The following is a 22371-nucleotide window of genomic DNA, read 5'->3' as shown; positions in this document are numbered from 1 at the left end:
TCTAAAACATCACTGAATAGCATATTGAGCTACCAGTACATGGATTAGGTTCAATATTCTAGTAAAGGACAATCCTATTAGGATTGTCCTTTACTAGAATAGTGATGTTTTAGAAAATAATGTATAATTTACAGAGATGTACTTGCATAGCAAGTGACCTGATCTGAGATCGTGTGCTGGAACAAAAATAGTTGCAGCATGGAAGGTGTTTATAAGCCATTTAACCCTTTCGTTACTATATTTCTGACCAAAATACACCCCTTATGTGTTTCAATTAATTTCCAACGTAATCATAAATTTAGTCTGGTTTCATTAAACAACTATAACTTTTTTATTTATCAATAAATTAACGTGAATTTTGGAAGATAATTTAATGAGATGTTCTCAACCAATTCTATACTATAATTTTTGTCACAAAGTGACTCTAATTGCAGGTAGATACAGGTAAATTCAACAAAATATAAAATTATTAAAATTTTGTTCAAACATCGCTATAGAAAATGGGTTATTAGCTAATATTCAATTGGGTATACAACAAAATTTTATGATAGAATTTGTTATTCTGGGTAACTTTCTGATACCCATAATAATATTTATGGCAAAATAGTCTTAATTTCATTTAAGGTTATGGGAAACCACTTTCTTTCGTTTTGTTTACATTTAGCGTAACGGTTCGTTTTCGCTGTAATGATTTCAAATAGGCTCATTCGAAAAAGTAAAAAGAAATAGTCTAAGGCTTTACTCTTCTGGGAAAGTCTGTGGCTTGGTCCAGTTTCTTCAGAAACATCACCGAAAGAAAGTTTTTAAATTTTCACTCCATTCAGGTGCCAATTCATTTTCTTTATCGCTGTCGGAGCTCTCGGATTCACTGTTTCCACTTTCGGAAAATGAAACATCAGATTCATTATCAAATACCACATGCTTTTTTTTTTCAGTCATAGAGTTAGATTTATGAAGTTCTTCAGTAGAAAATCCTTCGAATTCTGACTCGTTGCTTGATATAATGAAATTTGTATCCATTTTTTGTCAGAATTACAAATTTTGAAAACACAATAGGAACAAATTTCAGGAAAAAATCTCCCAAAATTCACGGAATTAAAATTACACTTCGATTTTTGTACAAAACTGTAGTTGAACTCTTTACGAAGTATAATACGTGTTTTCACGAATGTACTAAAGAGATTTGCTCTGATATTCTCATTTAAATATGAATAGGTAAATTCGGGCGGTTTGGTCACATTAACCAAAAATTTCGGGCGGCTTTGGGCGGTTTGGTAACGAAAGGGTTAAGAACCACACAAAATCCATTAGATTCACTTCAACATTTAAATTTAATTTGTCAAAATATTTTCATCACTTTGAGACCCCGACCTGTTCACTAACAAAATTCCATGCTGCGACTAAAATATTTTGACAAATTAATTTTAAATGTTGAAGTGAATCTAACGGATTTTGTGTGTTTCTTAAATGGCTTGTAAACACCTTCCACACTGCAAATGTATAATTTGTTATAATTTTATATGCTGTAAAAATACTGTTTATTTTGGAAACCATACTAAATTATCTATTTAAGAATCATTTATTTTAAGGGCTTTGATTAATCCCAATATCTGAATTGCCTCAATGACTGTGCAAAAGTGAATGTTTCATTTGTTCTCAAAAATAAGTAATCAATGATAAATTTCTATGGAGATTTGAGAAAGGATGGTACAGGTGTTGTGAAGGGTGATCTGTTAAATGAATTATTTTGTAACATTATGTAATGAAGGTGTGTGGCTTAGTGGTTAGGTTGTGGGTTTAATTTCCAGATTGGGTTGCACATTGCTCTTTGAGCAAAGAATTTCATTTCATCTTGCTCTGGTCTTGTCATTTGAAAATGAATACTAGCAGCTGCTGGGGGTTAACTATGCAATGACTGGTGTCCCATTCAGAAGCATCTCATGCTCTCAGTCACTTAAATGCCACAGACACTGTGATAAGTTGTTACTTATTGAATGCATTGGCTCGAGAGAGAGACTATATAATGTCCCAGCACAATGGGCTAATGTTGAATGTTTATTACAAATTGCTTATTTGAAGATAAGCTTTTTTTTTTTATCAAACAGTTTCCCTTTCATTTTCTTTTTCAATACTAGTGTAGGCTGAATACTTTAATGAGATATTAGTGTGTTTTTACAAATTTACATAATACTGACATGATGACTAGGGTTCCAGTTGATCTAATCAACGGAACAGCTTGATTGTGAAATTAGCATGCAATTGACTGAGCATAACACAGACACGTGTACTCTTAACCCTTTCGTTACCAACCCGGCTGAAACCGGCTCTGGCTCTGTAGTACAAATGTCTTGTTTTCATAAGTTTTGAATTAAAATCTTCCACCAAACCTTAGTCACAATTTATGTTCCTAACACTAGCTTAATTATAACTATGTTATTTTACTAAATTCTTTGTTATATTTAAAGTAAGTGAAAGAAACACTGAGCATCTCAACAGAAATATGATAACAAAAGGGTTAAAGTAGTTCTCAGTGAAATTCAGTGTGCACAGAATGTGATAAGGCTGGCCCTTTGAATTACAGGTAGAACTACAACTCATTTTTGCCAGCTGAGTGAACTGGAGCAACGTGAAATAAAGCATCTTGCTCAAGAACATAACACACTGCTGGGAATCGAACTCATGACCTTATGGTTGTTAGCCAAATACCCCAACCACTGAACCAAGTATCTTCATTCACAAATTTACATACACCCTCACTGAATATACCTTCAGTTAAGGAGTAAGAAAAGTTGTCTTGCTTAAATCAAATGATAGCGTTAGATTCCAAAGATAGGTAAGAAAATTCACCTGTTAATCATTCAACCACAGCTGGCCTTCATGCAGTCAGTTCACATGAATTAAGGAGTGAAAATATTGACTATTACTCACAAAAAATTTATATTGATATTAACTGTTTGCCAAAATGCAGTGACTGTAGATTTTGTGTTACTAGAATCAGTAGATTACATTGTTTTTTATTGCATTTTTTTTTTATCACGATATCTTTATTTTGATTTAATGTTATATTTTTTGTAGCGTTTCCGGTCTCGGAGTAGAGATGGTAGCATTACTCCGCCACATTGGCGTCGGGAACTAGATAGAATCCGCCAGGTAGATAATGGTGTGAAGACTGTTGCAGCTGCTAAAGAGAACCCTAACAGTTCTCGTTGGTTGAAAGGAGATAAATTGGATTCAACAGGAAAGGAAATTAGCAACTCCACCCGCTGGGTGAAGGGAGATACACTTGAGTCAAACCGACAGAAAAATTCTGAGAATTCAAGCCGGAATCGCGAGAGCACTGACCACGATGGTTGGCGTGTTCATAGCGAGAGTAAGGACAGAGACAGGGAGGCTGATGACTGGAAGAAAGACAGTCGTCGAAGCAACAGCAGAGATCGTCGAAATCGGAAAAAAGAGCAGAGTAAAGAACAATCAAGTCGAGACAGAGACAGAGATAGACAGCGTGAGCGTGAATCTGATCGATCTAAGAGACAAAGTGTAGAGAAAGGCAGTGAGTCCAAGAGGAGTCGTTCACCATTGGAGAAAGAACGTACAAAAGATTCTCATTCTCATCGTGATGCTGCCCAGCTTGATTCATCCAAATCTAATAAGGTTGCTGAAGAGAGCAGGTTTGTACTTTTCTTATATTCTTGCAGATCTGGTTATAAATTTAAAAAAAAATGTTGTCCATCCTTTTCTGGAAGAACCTAATTTAACATTTAATACAATTATCTTAATTCTTTAGTTTATCCTCATGTTGGCATGGTTGTGTGATTAAGAAGTTTGCTTCACAATTATAGGGTTTGGGGTTCAGTCTCATTGTCTTCTGCCATTGTTTCACATTGACCAGAACCATGTGAGTAAAATTTGGTTGGCAGAAACTATGTAGAAGCCCTTTTGAAGGGCTGTTCTTGTTCTTAGACAGAAGACCTATTTTAACACCACAATTGGTCCTTGGGTACCTTTAGTGGAGTCTGCTCTGTTGCAAGCAATCAAACTAGGTCTCTGTTCTGAGGATAACTCCTTCACTTCCTCTGACTAGTCTTGGAGGCCCTGAAAGTGTCACTGTACTACCCTTCCTCCTCTGAGTTACTCGTAAAAATATTTTAAAATGTTAGCATGGGAAAATGGATGGTGTACAATCTAAAAATGTTTATAAAACATCTATCTTTAAGAAGATGGAATTACATTGCATGACTTAAGGTCTTTTTAGGTCTATAAAAAAAAATAGACATAGTGTTAACTAACAATATTTACTTTTAAAGAATCAGTAATTATTTTCCAAATCTCTAAAGCCTTTTTGAATAGATAATTTTCATACAAATATATACATCAATACAGCATTCTTAATTTTATGCACTGTTACATAAAACTTGATCATACCTGTATTGCTGTCAATACTGTTCAACAATACTGATTATTTAGTGTATTCTACTAATTATTACTAAGCCAACTATTTAAACCGGCTATATCCGGCCAAAATATTCTATCTATTTTTATGTTCAAACTGGCCAGATCTGGTTTCTCAATTCTACCCTATAATGTCATTCTAAGAAATTAACTGTTGCCTCATCAAAATCTCAAAGTTACAAGATAATGCATGCTTAATTTAAAACAAAGTGAATAAATAAGCATTACTTGTGACAGACTAATGTGAATGCTAAAGAGTTAATACTATTAAAATAATAAACTGATTATTTCATTGTTTATCTTCATCATTTTAATTTTTGTTTTTCCGTAGTTGCATTAGCTGGATTTTCTGATAGTTGCATTTGTTTTAGTGTTAAATTGCTTTCCTAATACCAACCATTTTAATACAGTAAAACTAAGGATATGCTACAATGTCTGTGGTGGGGATTATACTGCCTTGGAAAAGGAAGGACATATTGGATGATTTAGTCCTGGATACACTATTCCTGAAAACCATGTTTAGATTGTCACATCTGGAATGTCTTTAGGTCAGCATCATCAAGGCTGTACTGGGGCAACAACAATATTATTATTATCATCTGAATTTATAAGATAAGTAATTATCATTATTATACTCTGATATATTCAGACTAGTGTCTTATAGTTTTAAAGTTATGGTCATGTACACTCCAGCCTTTTTCCAGATGCCTGTTGTTATTTAATAACATACTCAGAATTTTGGACCAAACCTATTGGTCAGTCGATTGGCTAGATTGTTCTCATTCATTGCCTGAGATACTCTTGTAGTAGTTGTTCTCTTATTTGTGATGCTACTTATGTGTGCTGCTTAAACCAGAATATATATAGGTGCTGCTTTGGTATGTGATCTACAACTTCAAGGGTGATTACTTTAGTTAGTTTTTAGTTTCTTTACGTTGCAAAGCTCATGGCTGGCAAACTTGTGTGATCTACATGCTTATTTTAATTGTTATATTGTTTATTCTTGGTTTCTTATTATTATTTACTAAGACATAAATGAAATATAGTTTTATTATTATTAAAATAGTAAGAATTTTGAAAAAATTCATTTATAATGTTAAGCATGTACAAAAGAATTTATTGTAAAGTCTTTTTAGAAATTGAAAAGTAAACTAAAAAGTAACCTGAAGTAATTGCCCTTTAAGTTGTAGATCACATGCCAAAGTAGCGCACGTGCACGCACACACACACACACACACATATATGTACAGGCATGGTTGTGTAGTAAGAAATTTGCTTCCCAACTACACGGTTCTGGGTTCAGTCCCACTGTGTGACACCTTGGGCAAGTGTCTTCCACTTTTGCCTCAGGCCAATCAAAGCTTTGTGAGTGGATTTCATAGACAAAAACTGAAAGAAGCCCATCATGTATGTGTGTGTGTGTCTCTTTGATCCCCACCCTCGCTTGACAACTGATGTTGGTGTGTTTTCGTTCCTGTACTTTGTGGTTCGGCAAAAGGGGTTGATAGAATAAGTACCAGGCTTACAAAGAATAAATCCTGAGGTCAATTTCTTCGGCTAAAAGGCAGTGCTCCAGCATGGCCACTGTCAAATGATTGAAACAAATAAAAGAACATACACGCGCACAAGTGGTACTCATCACCTTTGTAGGGGGTTACATATAATTTTATGGTTTAAAGTTTAGTGAGCACTGTCAAATTTGAAGTCATATGGAGTCGAGTTAAACTATAATTAAATTATATATAGTATTATATTTGAAGCTCAAGACTTCACAAATTTCAGAGTTTTATGTAACCACTCATCACACAGTCATGAGTAATGCTCACAACTGTCTGATATTGGTATAGAAAATTAATTGAACATATTGCTTGTGGAATAATGTGCTTCTAATGAATGGTAAATAAATAATCTCTTTGGAAATAATTTACTTGAAATTCATTGCCCTCATTAAAGATAGCTACATTTATTAAAAATAAAATTAAGGTCGATGATTTAAAAAAATTTCTTTAACAAATTCTCATGCTTGATTGATTTTTTTTTTCTCTTTCAGAGACAACCATAAAGATGATGTTAAAAAGCATAAGGAGAAAAAGTAAGTGCCTGTTTAACTCTTTAGTGTTCAGATTAATCTCTCAAATGTAATGCTTATTTGTTCACATTGTTTTGAATTATTGAGGTTCAAGAGGGGTGTCCACACTATTTTCTTGTGACTTTAATTTCTTATATACAGATTTGAAATTTTGTCAGTGGGTGCTAATATACTATTGGATTATAGTTATGTAATTTCAGCTGATCTTGCTTATTAAATTTGACTTTTTTGGGCAGGTAAATTTAAATAACAGGTGTAAAAGCAATTATGAATAAACATTAACATTGAAATTCTTAATGCTTCTAACTTAACCTGTTTGATTTGTTAATAAAATTATCCCAGATGTCAACTGTCAACGATTTTGTCACTTTTCAAGATGAGGGACATTCATTTGAATTAATTAAAATACAGGTATAATTGGTACAAAATTTTATTCTTTCTCTATATTTCATTCCAACATTTTCATAGAAAATAAAATACAAAACTCTTTTACTAGTCAATATACCATTGGCTATGTACTCTCATACAATTTAATGAATACATTTACATAACAGAATGCATCTAATAAAAAAAGCTCATTAACAGGTGAGACAAAGGTGAATACAGGTGTATAAGATACTGAAAATTAATATGTATTTCTCACTTACATATATTATTTGTAATAAAATGAAAGGAATATATGATAGTATTACTATGAAACAACAAAGTATAGTTACACCATATTTCTGCCGTGAAACTGTCCAAAGCACCCTTTACACAAGGGCACTTTACAAAACAAACACATATATGAAGTCTTGACCTGATATCCTTTTACATTTTTTTTTTACAGCGAACAATGTCTTCAAACTTTTTTCCTTCCATTTATTTTTTCCACTTTCTGGAAGTCAATATTTTCTCTGTTGGCATCCACCTCAGTTAATTTTGCTTCTCTCCAAGTTCTGTGCTTTCTGGAATAAAAGCGCTCATGTAACTGAGATGCATTGTCAACCTGAAATTTCAAATGGTCATAGTCCTTTGGTGGTGGAGATACCTTGTGGTTTTTTACATAAACAATACATGAATTAACTATAGTCAGACATAATGCTAGAGATATATGGATCACCATACCTTATATCCAGTAGTTCCACAGTCGAGGAAGCTGCTTGATATCAAACGTAATGTTTATGGTAAAAAAAGCTCATATTTCCACAGTATCAGTTGGCTGCCATAGTGGATGAAGTCTTCCAAGAATAGAAATTATGTGTTGAGCATATTTGTTTCATCCACGACAGTTTCAAAAAAACTTTTTGGTAGAAATAAAGGTGAAGGTAAAGAATATGCACACCTGGGGTTTAGGGGTTAGGGTTACGCTCGACACAAGTGGTATGTGTATTCTTTTATCTCTACCATAATAAAAATAGTCCTATGGTTAAGCTTCAGGAGGTAGACTGTGTTGTGGACTAGTCCTTTCTGTGAAATCAGGAATTGTGGTTGATGTAGCAATCTTCAATCATGTTGCAGTAATGTTTTCAGTATCGTTTTCATCACTTTCATTATTGAAATCTTCCTCGTCCAACGAAGATTCATAAATATCAATATGATTTGTCTAAAGACAAATCACTGTGGTTTTCATGTATATTTTGTACATCATCAAGAGGAAAGCCTTTGAAGTCGGAATTGCTACTTGCTGATGCCATCTCGTTAAAAAGTAAGATATATACTTCTCTTCAAATGATGAAAAAACGAAAATGTCACAAAAATTTCACAGTATTTTTACTTGAATAAAGGCAGGAAAGGCTTTATCTCACATTATCTCAAAGCTACGAGAATTCAGTGATGTGATTTGTAGATATTTTTAGTGATTTCATAGAGGAATCAGATACAGCTGGATTTGGCCAGTTCAAACAAATAAAGGGGAAAATTTTCAGCTGGTTTTGGCCAGTCTAAACACTAAAGGGTTAAACATTAATATATTGTCTAATTATGCAGTTACCTACCATGAATAAAAAAAATACTACACTTATCAGAACAGACTGTACCATTCATTGTATCTTTTTTTAAAAGCAATAAATATTTCTTAGAAGTCTCAATTTTGTCTAATCTAAAAACTTTGGGCTACTTTTAAATACTTATAACATTTTAATGAAGCGTTTGATTGATATTTACTACAATACGTCATAGTAATTTTTGACCTTCAAATTAATGGCCATGTTCTAATAAGGTCTTAGTTATATCTAAAACAAACCAAGGAATCACAAATAGTGAAATAATTATTGAAATATCATGATAACACTATTTATTACTAATCCAAAATAACAGGACAAATGAGAATATAAAAATTCAAGAAACATGTAAATATATTATTGATCATCATCATGAATAAGGTAAATATATTATTGATCATCATCATAAATAAGGATATGTGTACATTTTTCTTGAGTTTTTATATATGCCTAAATAAACCATAATTCTAGAAATAGCTTTAATTTAGTTAAATAACAATTAAATAATTTGAAATACTCGAGTATATTTAAAATATTTTGGTAAATTGATCGGTTATGGTGCAGGTGTAGCTGTGTGGTAGGAAATTGCTTCTCAAGCATAAGGTTCTGGGTTCAGTTGCCTTGCTGCTTGGTACCTTGGGCAAGTACCTCAGGCTGACCAAAGGATTGTGAGAGGATTTGTTAGACAGAAACTGAAAGAAGCCTGTCGTGTGTATATATTTGTGTCTTTACTTGGTCCCCACCACAACTTGGCAACTGGTATTGGTTTGTTTACATCCCCATAACTTAACAGTTTGACATAACAGACTGATATAAGAAGTACTGGGGTTGATTCATTCAGCTAAAATTTTTCAAGTTGGTGCCCCCAGCATGGCTGCAGTCTAATGACTGAAACAAGTAAAAGATAAACAAATAAATATACTGTTATATTTCAGGGGGGTTTTTTCCCCCAAAATAAGCACGTAATTTGAGGCAGCCATAATTAATTTTACAAATCTTTTATCACTGTCATTAGGAAACTATAAAAAACAAAAAAAAAAAAACAGGTGAATATTAAATGGTACACAATAGGGAAATTAAGACAGTTTATCATTACTCATTGCCATTGTTTTCAATCTCTGCTTTTTCCATTCTTGTATGGGTTGCATAGGACTTATTGATGAAGTTTTTCTATGACTTGGTGCCCTTTCTGTTGCCATCCCTTGTTTCCAAGTATGATTCTCCTATTCCTCTGGTCATTTCAACATTAACCTGTTCAACAGCTTGGCATTTTTTGCAGCAGATGTAAACAACGATATCACATGGGGTGATGCTGTTTTTGCTCACACATAATGTCAAGACGCAAATAGAAAAGCACACCCTCTGTCTTGTGCATGTGTGCACACACATTTATATGCAGCCAGCTTCCATACAATTTCTGACTACCAGTTTCACTGAAGGTATTGATCAACCTGAGGCTATCACAGAAAACACTTTACTTGGTGGTCACACAATGGAAGTGAACCAGAAACCCAATGGTTGCAAAGCAAACTTCTTGACCACACAGCCAATGTTGGTTTATATCATATTAATTCCTTGTTTTATCACAAATATTTTTCCTAATACATTATAAAAAAACTAACTTTGCCTGAGTTGACTTTTGTGAAAATAATAAAAACAGTGGAGTCATCATTATCAGCATTATTATCAGTGAATTTCAAAAATGATTGCCACATTCATTGTTTCCATCACCATCATCATCATCACCACCATCATCATCATTATCACCATTCCTCATCATCATCACTGTCAATAATAATCATAAGGTTTAATTATCAAAATGATTTTGTTTTTGTTGCAAATAATTTATCATAATTTTTTTATTTTTAGGCACAAGAAGCATAAGAAGCACAAAAGGGGAGGGAAGTCTCCGAAGGATCGAGAATCTCGTTCCAAATCACGCAGCCGGAAAAATGCTTCGGATTCTGATGTAGAAGTTCAGAGTGCAAAGACAAAGGGGGAAGAGAATCATGAAACAAAAGCCAGCAAAGATGATGGAGAAAGTAGTGGAAAGAGGAGTAAACCATCAAAGCAGCGAAGTCATGGACAAAAGACGGAAGAGAATAAATCAAGACACAGCAGCTGGTCATCTCAGCAAGTGGGTCCAGATCACACTGACAAACACAACAGCCGATATCGGCGTTCTACTCGTAGAAACAGTAGATCTTCTTCAAAGTCCTCACACAATGATTCAAGGCATCAGAACAAAAGCAGAAGACGCAGTCGTTCGCATTCCAAATCACATGTTGCCAGAGACCGACGGTCATGGTCGAAATCAGCACAGCCATCTCGATCACATAAATCCCATTCAGCTGATCGGAGTCGTAAGAATCGGTCCACTTCAAAGTCAAGGCCAAGATCTAACTCTCCTGAACACTACAAGAGGAATAGAACAACACGGCGTTCTCAGCGGCAGCATTCTTCTTCGTCCTCTTCTTCATCTCCATCACATCATAGAAACAGGAGTTCATCTCGTCACCAACACAGGTAAAACGTTTTTGAAACATTTAGGCTGTGTTTAGGAATCAAACAATTGTATATGGGACTGGGGAACTAAAGGAAAAAAGATCTTAAAATAGTTTATTTATGTAAACACAATTTTTGTCCTTGAGTAGAAATTGTTATTTCCTATTTGTTTACCCCTAAAAAGTACAAAAAATGACTAATATTTCCTTCAAATTTTCCTTTTGTTACATTTACCCAAGCCCAAAGAAGCCCTCTCCCCAACTACTGCTCATGATCAGAGATGCACATATTGTCAGCCACTAAGGGACATGCTCATGTGGTTGAGCTCAAGCAAGTGACGAGCAAATCTGTGGTATTGAGCAGAATATTTGCTATAACAATATTTCTACTTCAGCAACTCAGTGCTGAAGCTGTCTGAAATGTAATGGAAAATAGTTCAGTTTCAAAACATTGATGTCCAGGTCACAAAAGCACATTTTGAAGGGAATAGTAGTCGTTTCTTTTTGATTTCAATATAGGAGCAAATAGGAAATAACACTAATCTAAGACAATGCCAATGCCAGCGCCGCCTTGACTGGTTTCCATCCCGGCGGCACATAAAAAGCACCAACCGATTGTGGCCATTGCCAGCCTCCTCTGGTCCCTGTGCCGATGGCACATGAAAAGCACCCACTACACTTACGGAGTGGTTGGCGTTAGGGAGGGCATCTAGCTGTAGAAACACTGCCAGATCAGACTGGAGCCTGGTGCAGCCTCCTGGCTTCCCAGACCCCAGTCGAACCGTCCGATGATGATGATGAATGAAAAAAAATAAAAGTTTTGTTACACGGTTTTTTATCAATAAGGTATAGTCTTTATAAAGTAAGGGTTGTTTATTTTACTGAAGGATTTGTAGTTAACGTTTTATTGCAAGATCTTGATAGTTTCTGCTAAACTGTTATTTTGTCTTTTATTTGTTTCTGTCTCTGGACTGTGGCCACATTGGGAGACTGCTTTCAAGAGTGTAGTTGAACAAATTGACCTCAGTACGTTTTTTTTTGCCAGACCACTAACTTACAAGGATATTAACAAAGCAAAACCAGTTGTCAAACAGTGGTGGGGGATAAACACAAGGATGCATACATATATACACATATACAGCTGGCTTCTTTCAGTTTCTGTCTACTAAATCCACTCACATGGTTTTGGTCAGCCTGGGAATTGAATAGAAGACACTTGCTCAAGGTGCCATGCAATGGGACTGGACTTGAAAACCATGTGGTTGTGAAGCAAACTTCTTACCCCATAAGTTAGCTTATCTAAAAAGATAGAATCCAGTCGTCTTATTTGCTTGCCTTACTAAAATTCCCTCAGGATATAAAAAGAATGTGAGAAAGACCCTTTAGTCAGTTCTCAGCTTGAATCTGAGGTGTTGAAATAGTACGTTCTTAACAAGTAGGAAAAGTAAAAACATTGTCTACAATGCTGAGTGTATGAATCACAAGCAGATAGGTTTATACTCAATAGACCTGATGTTCTCAAACATGCAGACCAAGGGCTTATTTTGAACAAAACATTATTCCATTATCATTCTTCATTGCCATTACTATCCATACCATATAAGTCTTCTCATTTATAGTTTTATTTTCATTATTTTTATTAGCTTTCTTGGGTTCTATTCAATAGACAGTAACCAGATCAGAGTTTTAACCTTCATTTTGATGCATTTTGCTTCTAAACTTTTCCCTGGCAATACAAACTGGTATTACTATGCTGTGACTGGCTTTGCCCACTATTTCTTTTTTATATTAATTAATTATGATTTGTTGGAGCAGTTGATTTTATAGTTGGATACGTGTCCTGTTGCTAACCGCTCAAGTGTAAAAACACGAGTTCGAACCAGTTTCTAACTGCGACAACCAGAGAGGTTTCACTATGTAATAACTGTAGTAATATTTGATAAATCATTATTGGATTATTACATCTCTCTGGTTTTATGAATTCAAGCATTGCGACATTGAGTGAATATTGAACATTTGAGCAATGTATACTACGTATTACAGTTTCTGTGTTGCTTCAATATGGAAATCTAGTCATGAAAATCATATTCAATTAATTTTTAGATTTGTTTTAATTTTTCCATGTGCTAAGATGAACAATTTTATGTTAATTGATTTCTTTCGGAGAAAGGTAGTTTTGGAAGCCATTCTGGTGAATTATGGATTAGTGGTCTCCAACTAATAGGCTTAAGAAATGATCCCTTTGTTGACTGTCTTATATTCTGGTTTTCCAGGAGTGTTAACTAAGAGATTTCTGTTCTTGTCCAGGGAAAAGTTTATTTCTTCATTTTAATATAAGTCCATGACTTAGAATTTGCCCTTATCAACTGAAAGGTACTCATTTTCAAGTTGAACTGAGCCATTGAAAAATAAAACTCCTAAACCTCAGTGAAGTGCTGATGATGAAATACAAACAGTTAATCCTTTGCTTTGTTGGTCAACACCCCAACAACTTAACTAACTGCAACTTTCATCATGCATTTGTAAAAATATTTTCTTTTTTTCTAAAGTCGCAGATATTCACATTCAAGTTCTGGTGGACATCACAGTCCACCAAGAAGGCGATCTAATGTGGCTGAAAAGCGGCAGAAACTTTTTTCCCGAGATGCACTTCAACACCAGTTACTTACATTTCAAAGGTAAATTATTACATTGATATATTCAGTTTAAAGTTTTAAGGTTCTGTTTTATTCTATATTTTTCTTTGCTTTATTTATACTTGGGTAAACACTAATTTCTGTTTTATAGCTCACTACAGGCTCCATACTTGGGATGATGGGCTAAGAATAATTGTAATTAAGGAAAAGGAAAATACATTGTTAGAGTTGGGCAAGAGAAGAAACTTTCAAAAGTTTATATGAACCAAAAATAAACCTTTTATGGAAATAAGCAAAGTGACAATTGAACGTTTTGGTTTCGTTGTCCACAGTGAAGGGTAGATCACTCAATTATTGCCAGGAGCTTAGAACTATTAATAGGAATAGAACTGTATATGAAGAACATTAATTTGTTGATCAAATCAAAATAACAGTGGTATAGTAGCAGCAGCATGGGGGCATGTGCTGTCACAGTGTGTTGCTGCATCCACCGTTTGTTGGTGATTTTCCCCCCTTCCCTGGCAGATGAAGCTTTTGCACCACTCAGGCAACAACCCTCCAACCTATGAGTCTGTTTGGGTAGTCATTGCTGGTAAGAGTTTATGAGGTTGAAGTACAAATCCTACCTCAACTTCTTAGCTGCCCTTTATGACATGCAGAGTAAATATTGGGTCTATTCTTTGGCATGCCAATCCCCACATAGTAGAAATTGAAATAATGTTCCTCAAAAATTTACTCTTATATTTCAAGCTTAATATATTATAAGAGGGCTGTAGTTAGAATAACCCCAATGAATTTTAATTTCATGGATTAGAGTATAAATGAGTTGAACGGAACAGGCATTTTTCATAAGCGGATCTAAACAGCTGGACTCTTGAAAATCTGTGAGACCTAGTCATGAATCTCATATTTCTGTTGCTCCTGGAATTTGGACTTGGAACCTTGCTGGTGTCATATAAAAAGCACCCAGACCACAGTGGTTTTTCTTAAGTACTGTGTAATACATGAATGGACCTGTAAATGTTAAGTGTATTTCCTATATATAACGGATACTGAACATGACACCATGTGGTTGGGGAGTGAATTTCTTAACCACTCAGCCATCCCTGTGTCTTGAGAATAATTATTATATTGTATCTTATATTTTTGATTATATAAGCACTGTTTTCTATTTGATATATGTTATGCATATGTAATTGTTATCGCTAGGTTTAAGTTCTTTCCCATTCTCACTTTTTATCAGAATGGAACGAGAGAAGTCAGAGAGTCCACCTCCTACTCACTGGAAACCAGGGCAGAAACCATGGAGACCTAAATCTACGAGTACAGAGAACTTGATGACGTGAGTACTGTGAATTACCTCGATAACTAAAATATCAGTGCAGCAACTGATTTTTTAAAAGTTAGTTTCTATTTTGCTTTAATGTAAATTCAATCTGATGATATATTTTATTACCTGTACATGTTTATATGTCTTTATGTTAGAACTTCTGTACCCTCTTAGATAGTGTTTCATTTTCATCCTCTATTTTATTTTAATGATTTACATATTATTTAAGAGTTGTTGTAGCAACTTGTTTTTACCATTTTAGTCATCTGTTTGTTATTACTATTGGCCTTCCTACTGTTAACTGTAAAATATTGTGCATCCTGTTGTTTGGGTCTGACAATTTTGAGCCAACATAGTTCTTATTCTTTACCTAAGTGCCACAACACAATAACTGTTATAACAATTGTATGATTATGTAATCAGTCCAACATCTAAAATCTCTCCCCTTAAAAAATATGTTAGCATAGAAAAACATGTAAAAATGAACGACATATCATCATAGCAACATCCACTTTTTCATGCTCCCTTTCTTATCACTCATTGACATCTATCATGCTTACCCTCTCACTTTCTCCCTTTCCCTTTCTCTCTCTTGTACATTACTCCCCATCTATCATTAATTACTGATATATAATTCTCTCCTATTATTCTCATGAAATTTCATAATTTCCTCTTCCATTGCCTTCTCTCCTTCCTGTCACTCCCTCTACCCGAATCATACTGCTCACACTAGTTTATCTGTTCAATTCAGTCTCCTTGTTAATATCAACATGTAGCTATCAAATGTACCTAACAAATGGGATGTTGTTTACATTTGATTCCATTGTTTAAAGAAACTTCTAGCTTTTTTGAGACTTGATAAATGATAAAGTTTGGTTTTTCTTAAGTACTGTGTAATACATGAATGGACCTGTAAATGTTAAGTGTACTTTAATATTGTAAATCGTATTTTATTACTAAACATTAGAAGACCAAGCATGATGAAATAAACAGGGATAGAAACTAGTGTGATAGAGGAAGGGCAATGGAAAAAAGATTATTTCTATCTTCTTTCTTGGTTGTTTTACGTTGAACATGCAGAGTTAGTACAAGGTAGTGAGAATGCTTCAGCATTGCTAGGACCCCTCTATAACTGGTGCCACTATAAAATGCAGCCAGTACACTGTAAAGTGGTTAGCAAATGAATGAAAACAACACAAAGTAGAAAAAACTTGTTAGTTTTGCTTGGCACCTAACAACCTCTTTAGAACTGGTACCATGATGTAATACAACCAGTAAATTTTGTAAAGTGGTTGGCATTAGGAAGGGTATCCAGCTCTAGAAACCATGCCAAAATGGAATGTACAAGCAAAATGTGGACCCTTGTTCATCTGGAGCTCGAATAAGAACTGACTTGAATGGAAGTAACTCATTCAACCCATGCCAGAATAGAAAAGCAGATGTAAGATGATGATGATGATTTTGAAAATAGATGTGCTTTCTTTTGTATTATGGATGATTGTGTAGTGTTGGTAGGAAAGTAAGATGTTAGTGGTAGATAATAATGTGATTTTAGTATTATATTCCAACTGGTATATCACTTCACCTGCCATCTGAACACCACATTTGGGTGAGGCTTTAGGTTTTACTGTATCATGTTAGCCCATTGCATGTAGGCACAGATTAGAAGTTGATAAATTGCCCCAATGTTTGATTGGTACTTTGATGTGTTTGTACATAAGTATACAGTTATACTAATTAATTTTTTTTTTACTTGCTTTCTTTGCAGTGATAATCTTAGTCCAAATAAAACACTACCTAAAACTGATGAAGATAGCGATGCAGAGCAGAAGGATTCTGCTAGTGCAGTCACTCCAAAATCACCCAAAAATTCATTGACTCCTGAACTGCCATCATTATCACAACTTCAGCCAGCAGCACCCATTGTAGTTGCCAATGAACCTACTAGTGGAAAGATTCAGTACAACCTGGAGGATCAGCCAGAACCATTAGTGGCCGCTGTGATTAAACCTGATGACCGAAGTCAGCTTAATTCAACTGCTCTTTCTTCAAACATGAGTAATTCTTCTGGTTGCTCAGATTCTGATATGGATTCTGATGGTGATGGCCCACAGGCTCGACATGCTACTCCTGAATCTAAATCCAGCAAGTCCAAGCATTACTCTCGTCAGTCAACATCTGGTGCTGAAAAGAAACCTAAAGAGAAACTAGAAGTAAGTATTTTGAATCTGTAATGTTAGAAAGAGTTTACAATGATAGGCATTGGAGTGGCTGTATGGTAACTAATAGGCGTAGGAGAGTGGCTGTGTGGTAACTAGCTTGCGTATCAACCACATGGTTCTGGGTTCAGTCCCACTGCATGGCACCTTAGGCAAGTGCCTTCTACTATAGCCTCAGGCCAACCAAAGCCTTGTGAGTGCATTTGGTAGAAGGAAACTGAAAGAAGCCTGTTGTATATATGTATGTATATGTATATATATATATATATATGTGTGTGTGTGTGTGTATGTTTGTACCCCCCCTCCAACGTCGCTTGACAACCGATGCTGGTGTGTTTACACCCCCGTAACTTAGTGGTTCGGCAAAAGAGACCGATAGAATAAATCCTAGGCTTACAAAGAATAAGTTGTGGGATCGATTTGCGCGACTAAAGGTGGTGCTCCAGCTTGGCCGCAGTCAAATGACTGAAACAAGTAAAAGAGTAAAGAGAGCAATTGTATTTGTTGCTTATGAATTGCTATCCAGTATAATGTTAGAGCCAGCTACCCTTTGTGACCAATAAGTTTCTAGGTTGACTATAAAAGCAAGTAGATTATTGTGACTTGTATTACATTACGATATAATTCAATTTTAGACATTTAATGTTTTGGTCTTTAGCTCAGTATCTTATTTGTCTACTGTTGATCCTTTACTGTTTTACTTATAAATTGTTGTTTTTAGATTTGTGTTGTAGAACAGATTTAGACTATGATTATTTTCTGTTCATGAATTTCTGCATCCAAACACTGAATACTGAAACTGGCCTTTAGATATACTTTTGTTAATATTAACTAGTTGTAGTTAAAGCAAAGACAATTGTGTATCTTCATAAGAATATAATGCAGTATTTTATTTTTGATGTTATTGTTAGTTTCCATATCAGCCCTGATTAAGCAGATCTATGACAGAAACATTGCAACAGTAACCATTTAGTCTCTTCCCCCCAGACATAGTGTATTTACGACTGTATTATCTAATGTCTTTCCTTCTTTTTAAGACGGGGTTCACATTAGGAAGAGCATCCAGCTGTAGAGACCATGCTAGAACAGATGATAGAACCTGGTCTGGCCTCTGGCCTGACCAGCTCCTGTCAAACCATCCAACCCATGACAGCATGGAAAATGGATGTTAAATGATAATGATAACAATGCAAGAAAAGTTGATTATTTTAGTGACTAATGTAGTCTATCCACTAGTTTATGTATGGTAGGATTGGACCCTGTGATTTTTTTTGAAGTTCTTGATATTCCAGAAGTTTCTTTGTTCTCTGCTAGTTTTTCTAATTGTACACTGTTTATTTCTACATAAATATGACATTGTATAATTTGGTAACTTGTGAATTGTCTTCTACTTTTGTATAATTTTATTCCCAACAGTTCAGGAAGCACACTTTTACAACTAAAATGGTTATGTGAATAAAGCATTGAGCTACTTGTTCATTGACTGTTAATTGTGTAACTGTGTAGATTCCTCATTGGCATTATGTCTATTATATGCGTATGTCTAGCTAGATAGGTACAGTAAATTCTTTGTAAAACGCACAGTGAATTTGCTTATTAAAGTTGATTTGAAAGAAATTTCCTACTTTTATATTTGAAATTGTCAACTGCCTTTTGTTAATTCTAATAACGGTTATATTTGACTGAGGTTTTAAAACTGTTGTATTTTAGAAGTTCAAATGGCAACCACCCCCTGACCCTGAAGATGTTGATCCTGAAGAAGAGATGAATTTACAAAATATTCAGGTAAAGTTATTTCAACCACTTAATTTAAATATTTGTTCAAGTCATTTGTTATAAGTTTCACTGTGAAGTAACCCAAATAAATGCCACAGTTATGAGTTTTTACACCTTTAGAAGCCTTAAAATAAGTCAAGCATTTCCAATGTGAGGTCTTTTGCCTAAATTTACACTCCTACTTCTGTGTTTCTAACGTAGATTGTTGTCTTGATTATTTCAGTAGTAAGCCACATGAGACTGCTTCACAGTCTGTGATACACAATTGTCTATACTGAAATGTTAATGTTTTATGAAAAAAGTATTTATGTTCCAAACAACAGCTTAATAATGATAAAGTTAATTAGTTTTACTAAAACCTTTCAAATGTTTAATTATTCTCAAAATTATTGAAATTCAAGCATGGCTCTGTGGTTCAGAAGCTTGCTTTGTGACCATGTGGTTTCAGGTTCAATCTTAGTGTGCAGCACCTTGAGCAACTATGTACTACTATAAGCCCTGTGTTAAAAAATGCTTTGTGAGTGAATTTAGTTGGTTGAAACTGTGTGGAAGCCCATTGTGTGCATGCATATATATATATTTCATAAGCGTATCTAAGTCTTGTGTTTGTCCTTGACAACTGGTTTATGGCACTGTAACATTAGTGATTCAACAAAAGAAACCAGTAAAATAAGTACCAGACATAGAAAGGTGCCCCAGCATGACCACAATCCAATGATTGAAACAAGTAAAAGCATATTTCATTAGAAATATGGTCATGAAATTGTTAATACAAGCACCTAACAAATGGATGGTGTTTTTTACAGTTGATTCCATTGTTCGAAGAAGTTTCTAGCTTTATTGAGACTTGATAAACGACAAAGTTTTGCTCTTTCTCAAGTACTGTGTAATACATGAATGAACCTGTAAATGTTAAGTGTACTTGAATATTGTAAATCATATTTTATTACTGAACATAGAAATATAATGTTAATACACGTTTAACATCGTTTATACGTTTTATCTAATCATGGTCATCACATTTGCATTGTTTGTGTTGTACTTATGAGATGAGAACTTGTTTCATACACGTAATGGGAGTTATTCAAATGATAACTTGGTTTTTGACTGATTTATGTAGATCATTTGTTGGGTTATGGTGCTCTGTTAATTAGGCTCTTCCACATAAGTATTTTATTCATTTTAAATTGAAGTTTATGCCTGAGATATCTGGTGCTTGACAAAGAACTGAGATATCTGGCACCTTGTTGTACTCAAGAAGACCTGTCCACCATAGCAGAATTGATACCAGTGCTGGTGCTGTGTAAAAAACACCCAGTACACTCTGTAAAGTGGTTCGCATTAGGAAGAGCATCTAGCTGCAGAGACCATGCTAGAACAGATGATAGAGCCTGGTGTGGCCCCTGGCCTGACCAGCTCCTGTCAAACCATCCAACCCATGGCAGCATGGAAAATGGATGTTAAATAATAATGATGATGATGCAAGAAAAGTTGATTATTTTAGTGACTAATGTAGTCTATCCACTAGTTTGTGTGTGGTAGGATTGGACCCTTTGAGTTTTTTGAAGTTCTTGATATTCCAGAAGTTCCTTTGTTCTCTGCTATTTTTCTAATTGTACACTGTTTATTTCTACATAAATATGACATTGTATAATTTGGTAACTTGTGAATTGTCTGCTACTTTTGTATAATTTTATTCCCAACTGTTCAGTAAGCACACTTTTACAACTAAAATGGTTATGTGAATAAAGCATTGAGCTACTTGTTCATTGACTGTTAATTCAAATTGATTACAGCTGTTTCATTGTGTTTTGGGGTATAGCTCTTTATACCCCAAGAATAGGTACCTTATCATTTGAGAATGTTACCTGCTATAGACCAGTGTCTAGTTTTGGAAAACTTTATTTATCTGACACTATGCATCAACTAACTCCTAAATGTTCTTTTAGTCTTGCTCAAATTCTGATGAAAATCCCTACTTAGTGAAAAGTAATGCTTCATAACAATAAACAGAAACAGTTAATGCAACGATCTTGTACTGATTGAAATGAGTGGAGTGTGTTCTGAGATGTGTATTGGGAACATGAGCAAATTGTTGAACACAAATTAGTTAAGAAAATATCTAGACATTAAAAGAGGTTAATGTATATAGGAGAAGTAACTGATATAGGTATACGATGCAAATGGAAGACACATGCTAGGTTATAAAACAGGCAATGAGTTGATGTACTAAAGTTGTAGGTCAATGAAAATTTGGTTAGTTAAAGGTCGTAAAAACAAACCATAAAAAGTTTGGCTGTGCAGATGTGATGACACAAGGTTATGAAACAAGTTGATAGATGTTCCATTGCAGATCTACTCTATTGCAACAAGAAGAAATAATGGTGAGAATGATATTTAGAATTATCTACTGAATGAAGATAGTCCTTCAGTTATTATCATCATAACATTGACCCGACTACTGCTGCCACCAAAACCTCCTCCTCCACCACTATCGTTGTCATCATTAATGTCTCCATAATTGCTTCCTTCTTTCATTATCATCAATCATTATTGTTAATCGCCATCATCATGAACAGTAAAGTTTTTATTTCATGTTGACATGCACCAAACAGTTCTCTCAGGTTACATGAGAAACTGTTTTAAATGTTGATATTGGTTTTACTAGGTTGGTAATATCCTAGCTTTACAACCGGGTGTGGCAAGGAATGTGTGCTTCAGGTTACCATAAAAAGGGACCTCCTACCAAGAACAAATGGCTTTAATGTTTCCAGCTGTCATCAATTATTGAATCTCTTCATTATATGAGTATATTGGTGTGCTATTCTGTCAAAACAACCACCCTATCTCCTGTTCTCTCCCTCATGGAAGAGGACTCTTTAACCTAGTGATTTACAAGACAACCTCACTAGTGCTAGTGTCATGAAAAAAAGCAGTCTGTACACTCTTAAAGTGGCTGGCATTAGGAAGGGCATCTAGCTGTAGAAACCTTGCCAAAACACAACACTGGAGTGAGACATGGTCAGTCTTCTGACTTATTGGACTCTCACCCAGCTCATGCCAGCATAGAAAGTGGATGTAAAAATTATATGCTGTAAAAACCTTGCCAAAACTGATATTGCTTGTGCCATGTAAAAAGCACTCAGTTCACTCTGCTGAATGGTTGGTGTCAGGAAGGGCATCCAGCTGTAAAAATCCTGCCAAAACAGTCACAGACGTCTGGTGCAGGCTTCTGCCTGGCCAACCATTCTACCCATGCCAGCATGGAAGGTGGACATTAAATGATGATGGTGATATATATCTCATAATATATCTCATAATATATAAAGCAAACTATTATACAAAGGAATCTATATTCTAATTCCACTTCAAGGTTGAAAGAGAAT

The 22371-nt window shown here is 34.8% G+C and overlaps 1 protein-coding gene and 1 long non-coding RNA gene across 5 annotated transcripts in view; one reads left to right on the top strand and one right to left on the bottom strand.

The window, feature by feature from the left end:
* LOC115213456 (NK-tumor recognition protein) overlaps window positions 1-22371 on the top strand; it is a 65085-nt gene that overhangs the window by 34771 nt on the left and 7943 nt on the right. For 3 of the 4 annotated variants that reach the window (XM_029782436.2, XM_029782438.2, XM_036504026.1), the window contains 7 exons: window positions 3076-3668; window positions 6500-6541; window positions 10390-11046; window positions 13574-13702; window positions 14904-15002; window positions 16759-17203; window positions 18920-18994. In XM_029782436.2, the coding sequence (XP_029638296.1) occupies window positions 3076-3668; window positions 6500-6541; window positions 10390-11046; window positions 13574-13702; window positions 14904-15002; window positions 16759-17203; window positions 18920-18994 (2040 nt within the window). The remainder of the gene's footprint in view (window positions 1-3075; window positions 3669-6499; window positions 6542-10389; window positions 11047-13573; window positions 13703-14903; window positions 15003-16758; window positions 17204-18919; window positions 18995-22371) is intronic. The other variant, XM_029782437.2, reaches the window with a different exon arrangement.
* LOC118763962 lies at window positions 1845-20961 on the bottom strand. The gene is made up of 3 exons (XR_004999734.1): window positions 20818-20961; window positions 2322-2326; window positions 1845-1855 (listed from the first exon to the last, which is right to left on the bottom strand). It is a non-coding gene; the product is annotated as an uncharacterized LOC118763962 (long non-coding RNA).

This window comes from Octopus sinensis, linkage group LG6, assembly GCF_006345805.1.
Source record: "Octopus sinensis linkage group LG6, ASM634580v1, whole genome shotgun sequence".
Taxonomy (NCBI): domain Eukaryota; kingdom Metazoa; phylum Mollusca; class Cephalopoda; order Octopoda; family Octopodidae; genus Octopus; species Octopus sinensis.
Note: the sequence above shows the minus strand (reverse complement) of the source record. Positions and strands in the feature narration are given on the sequence as shown.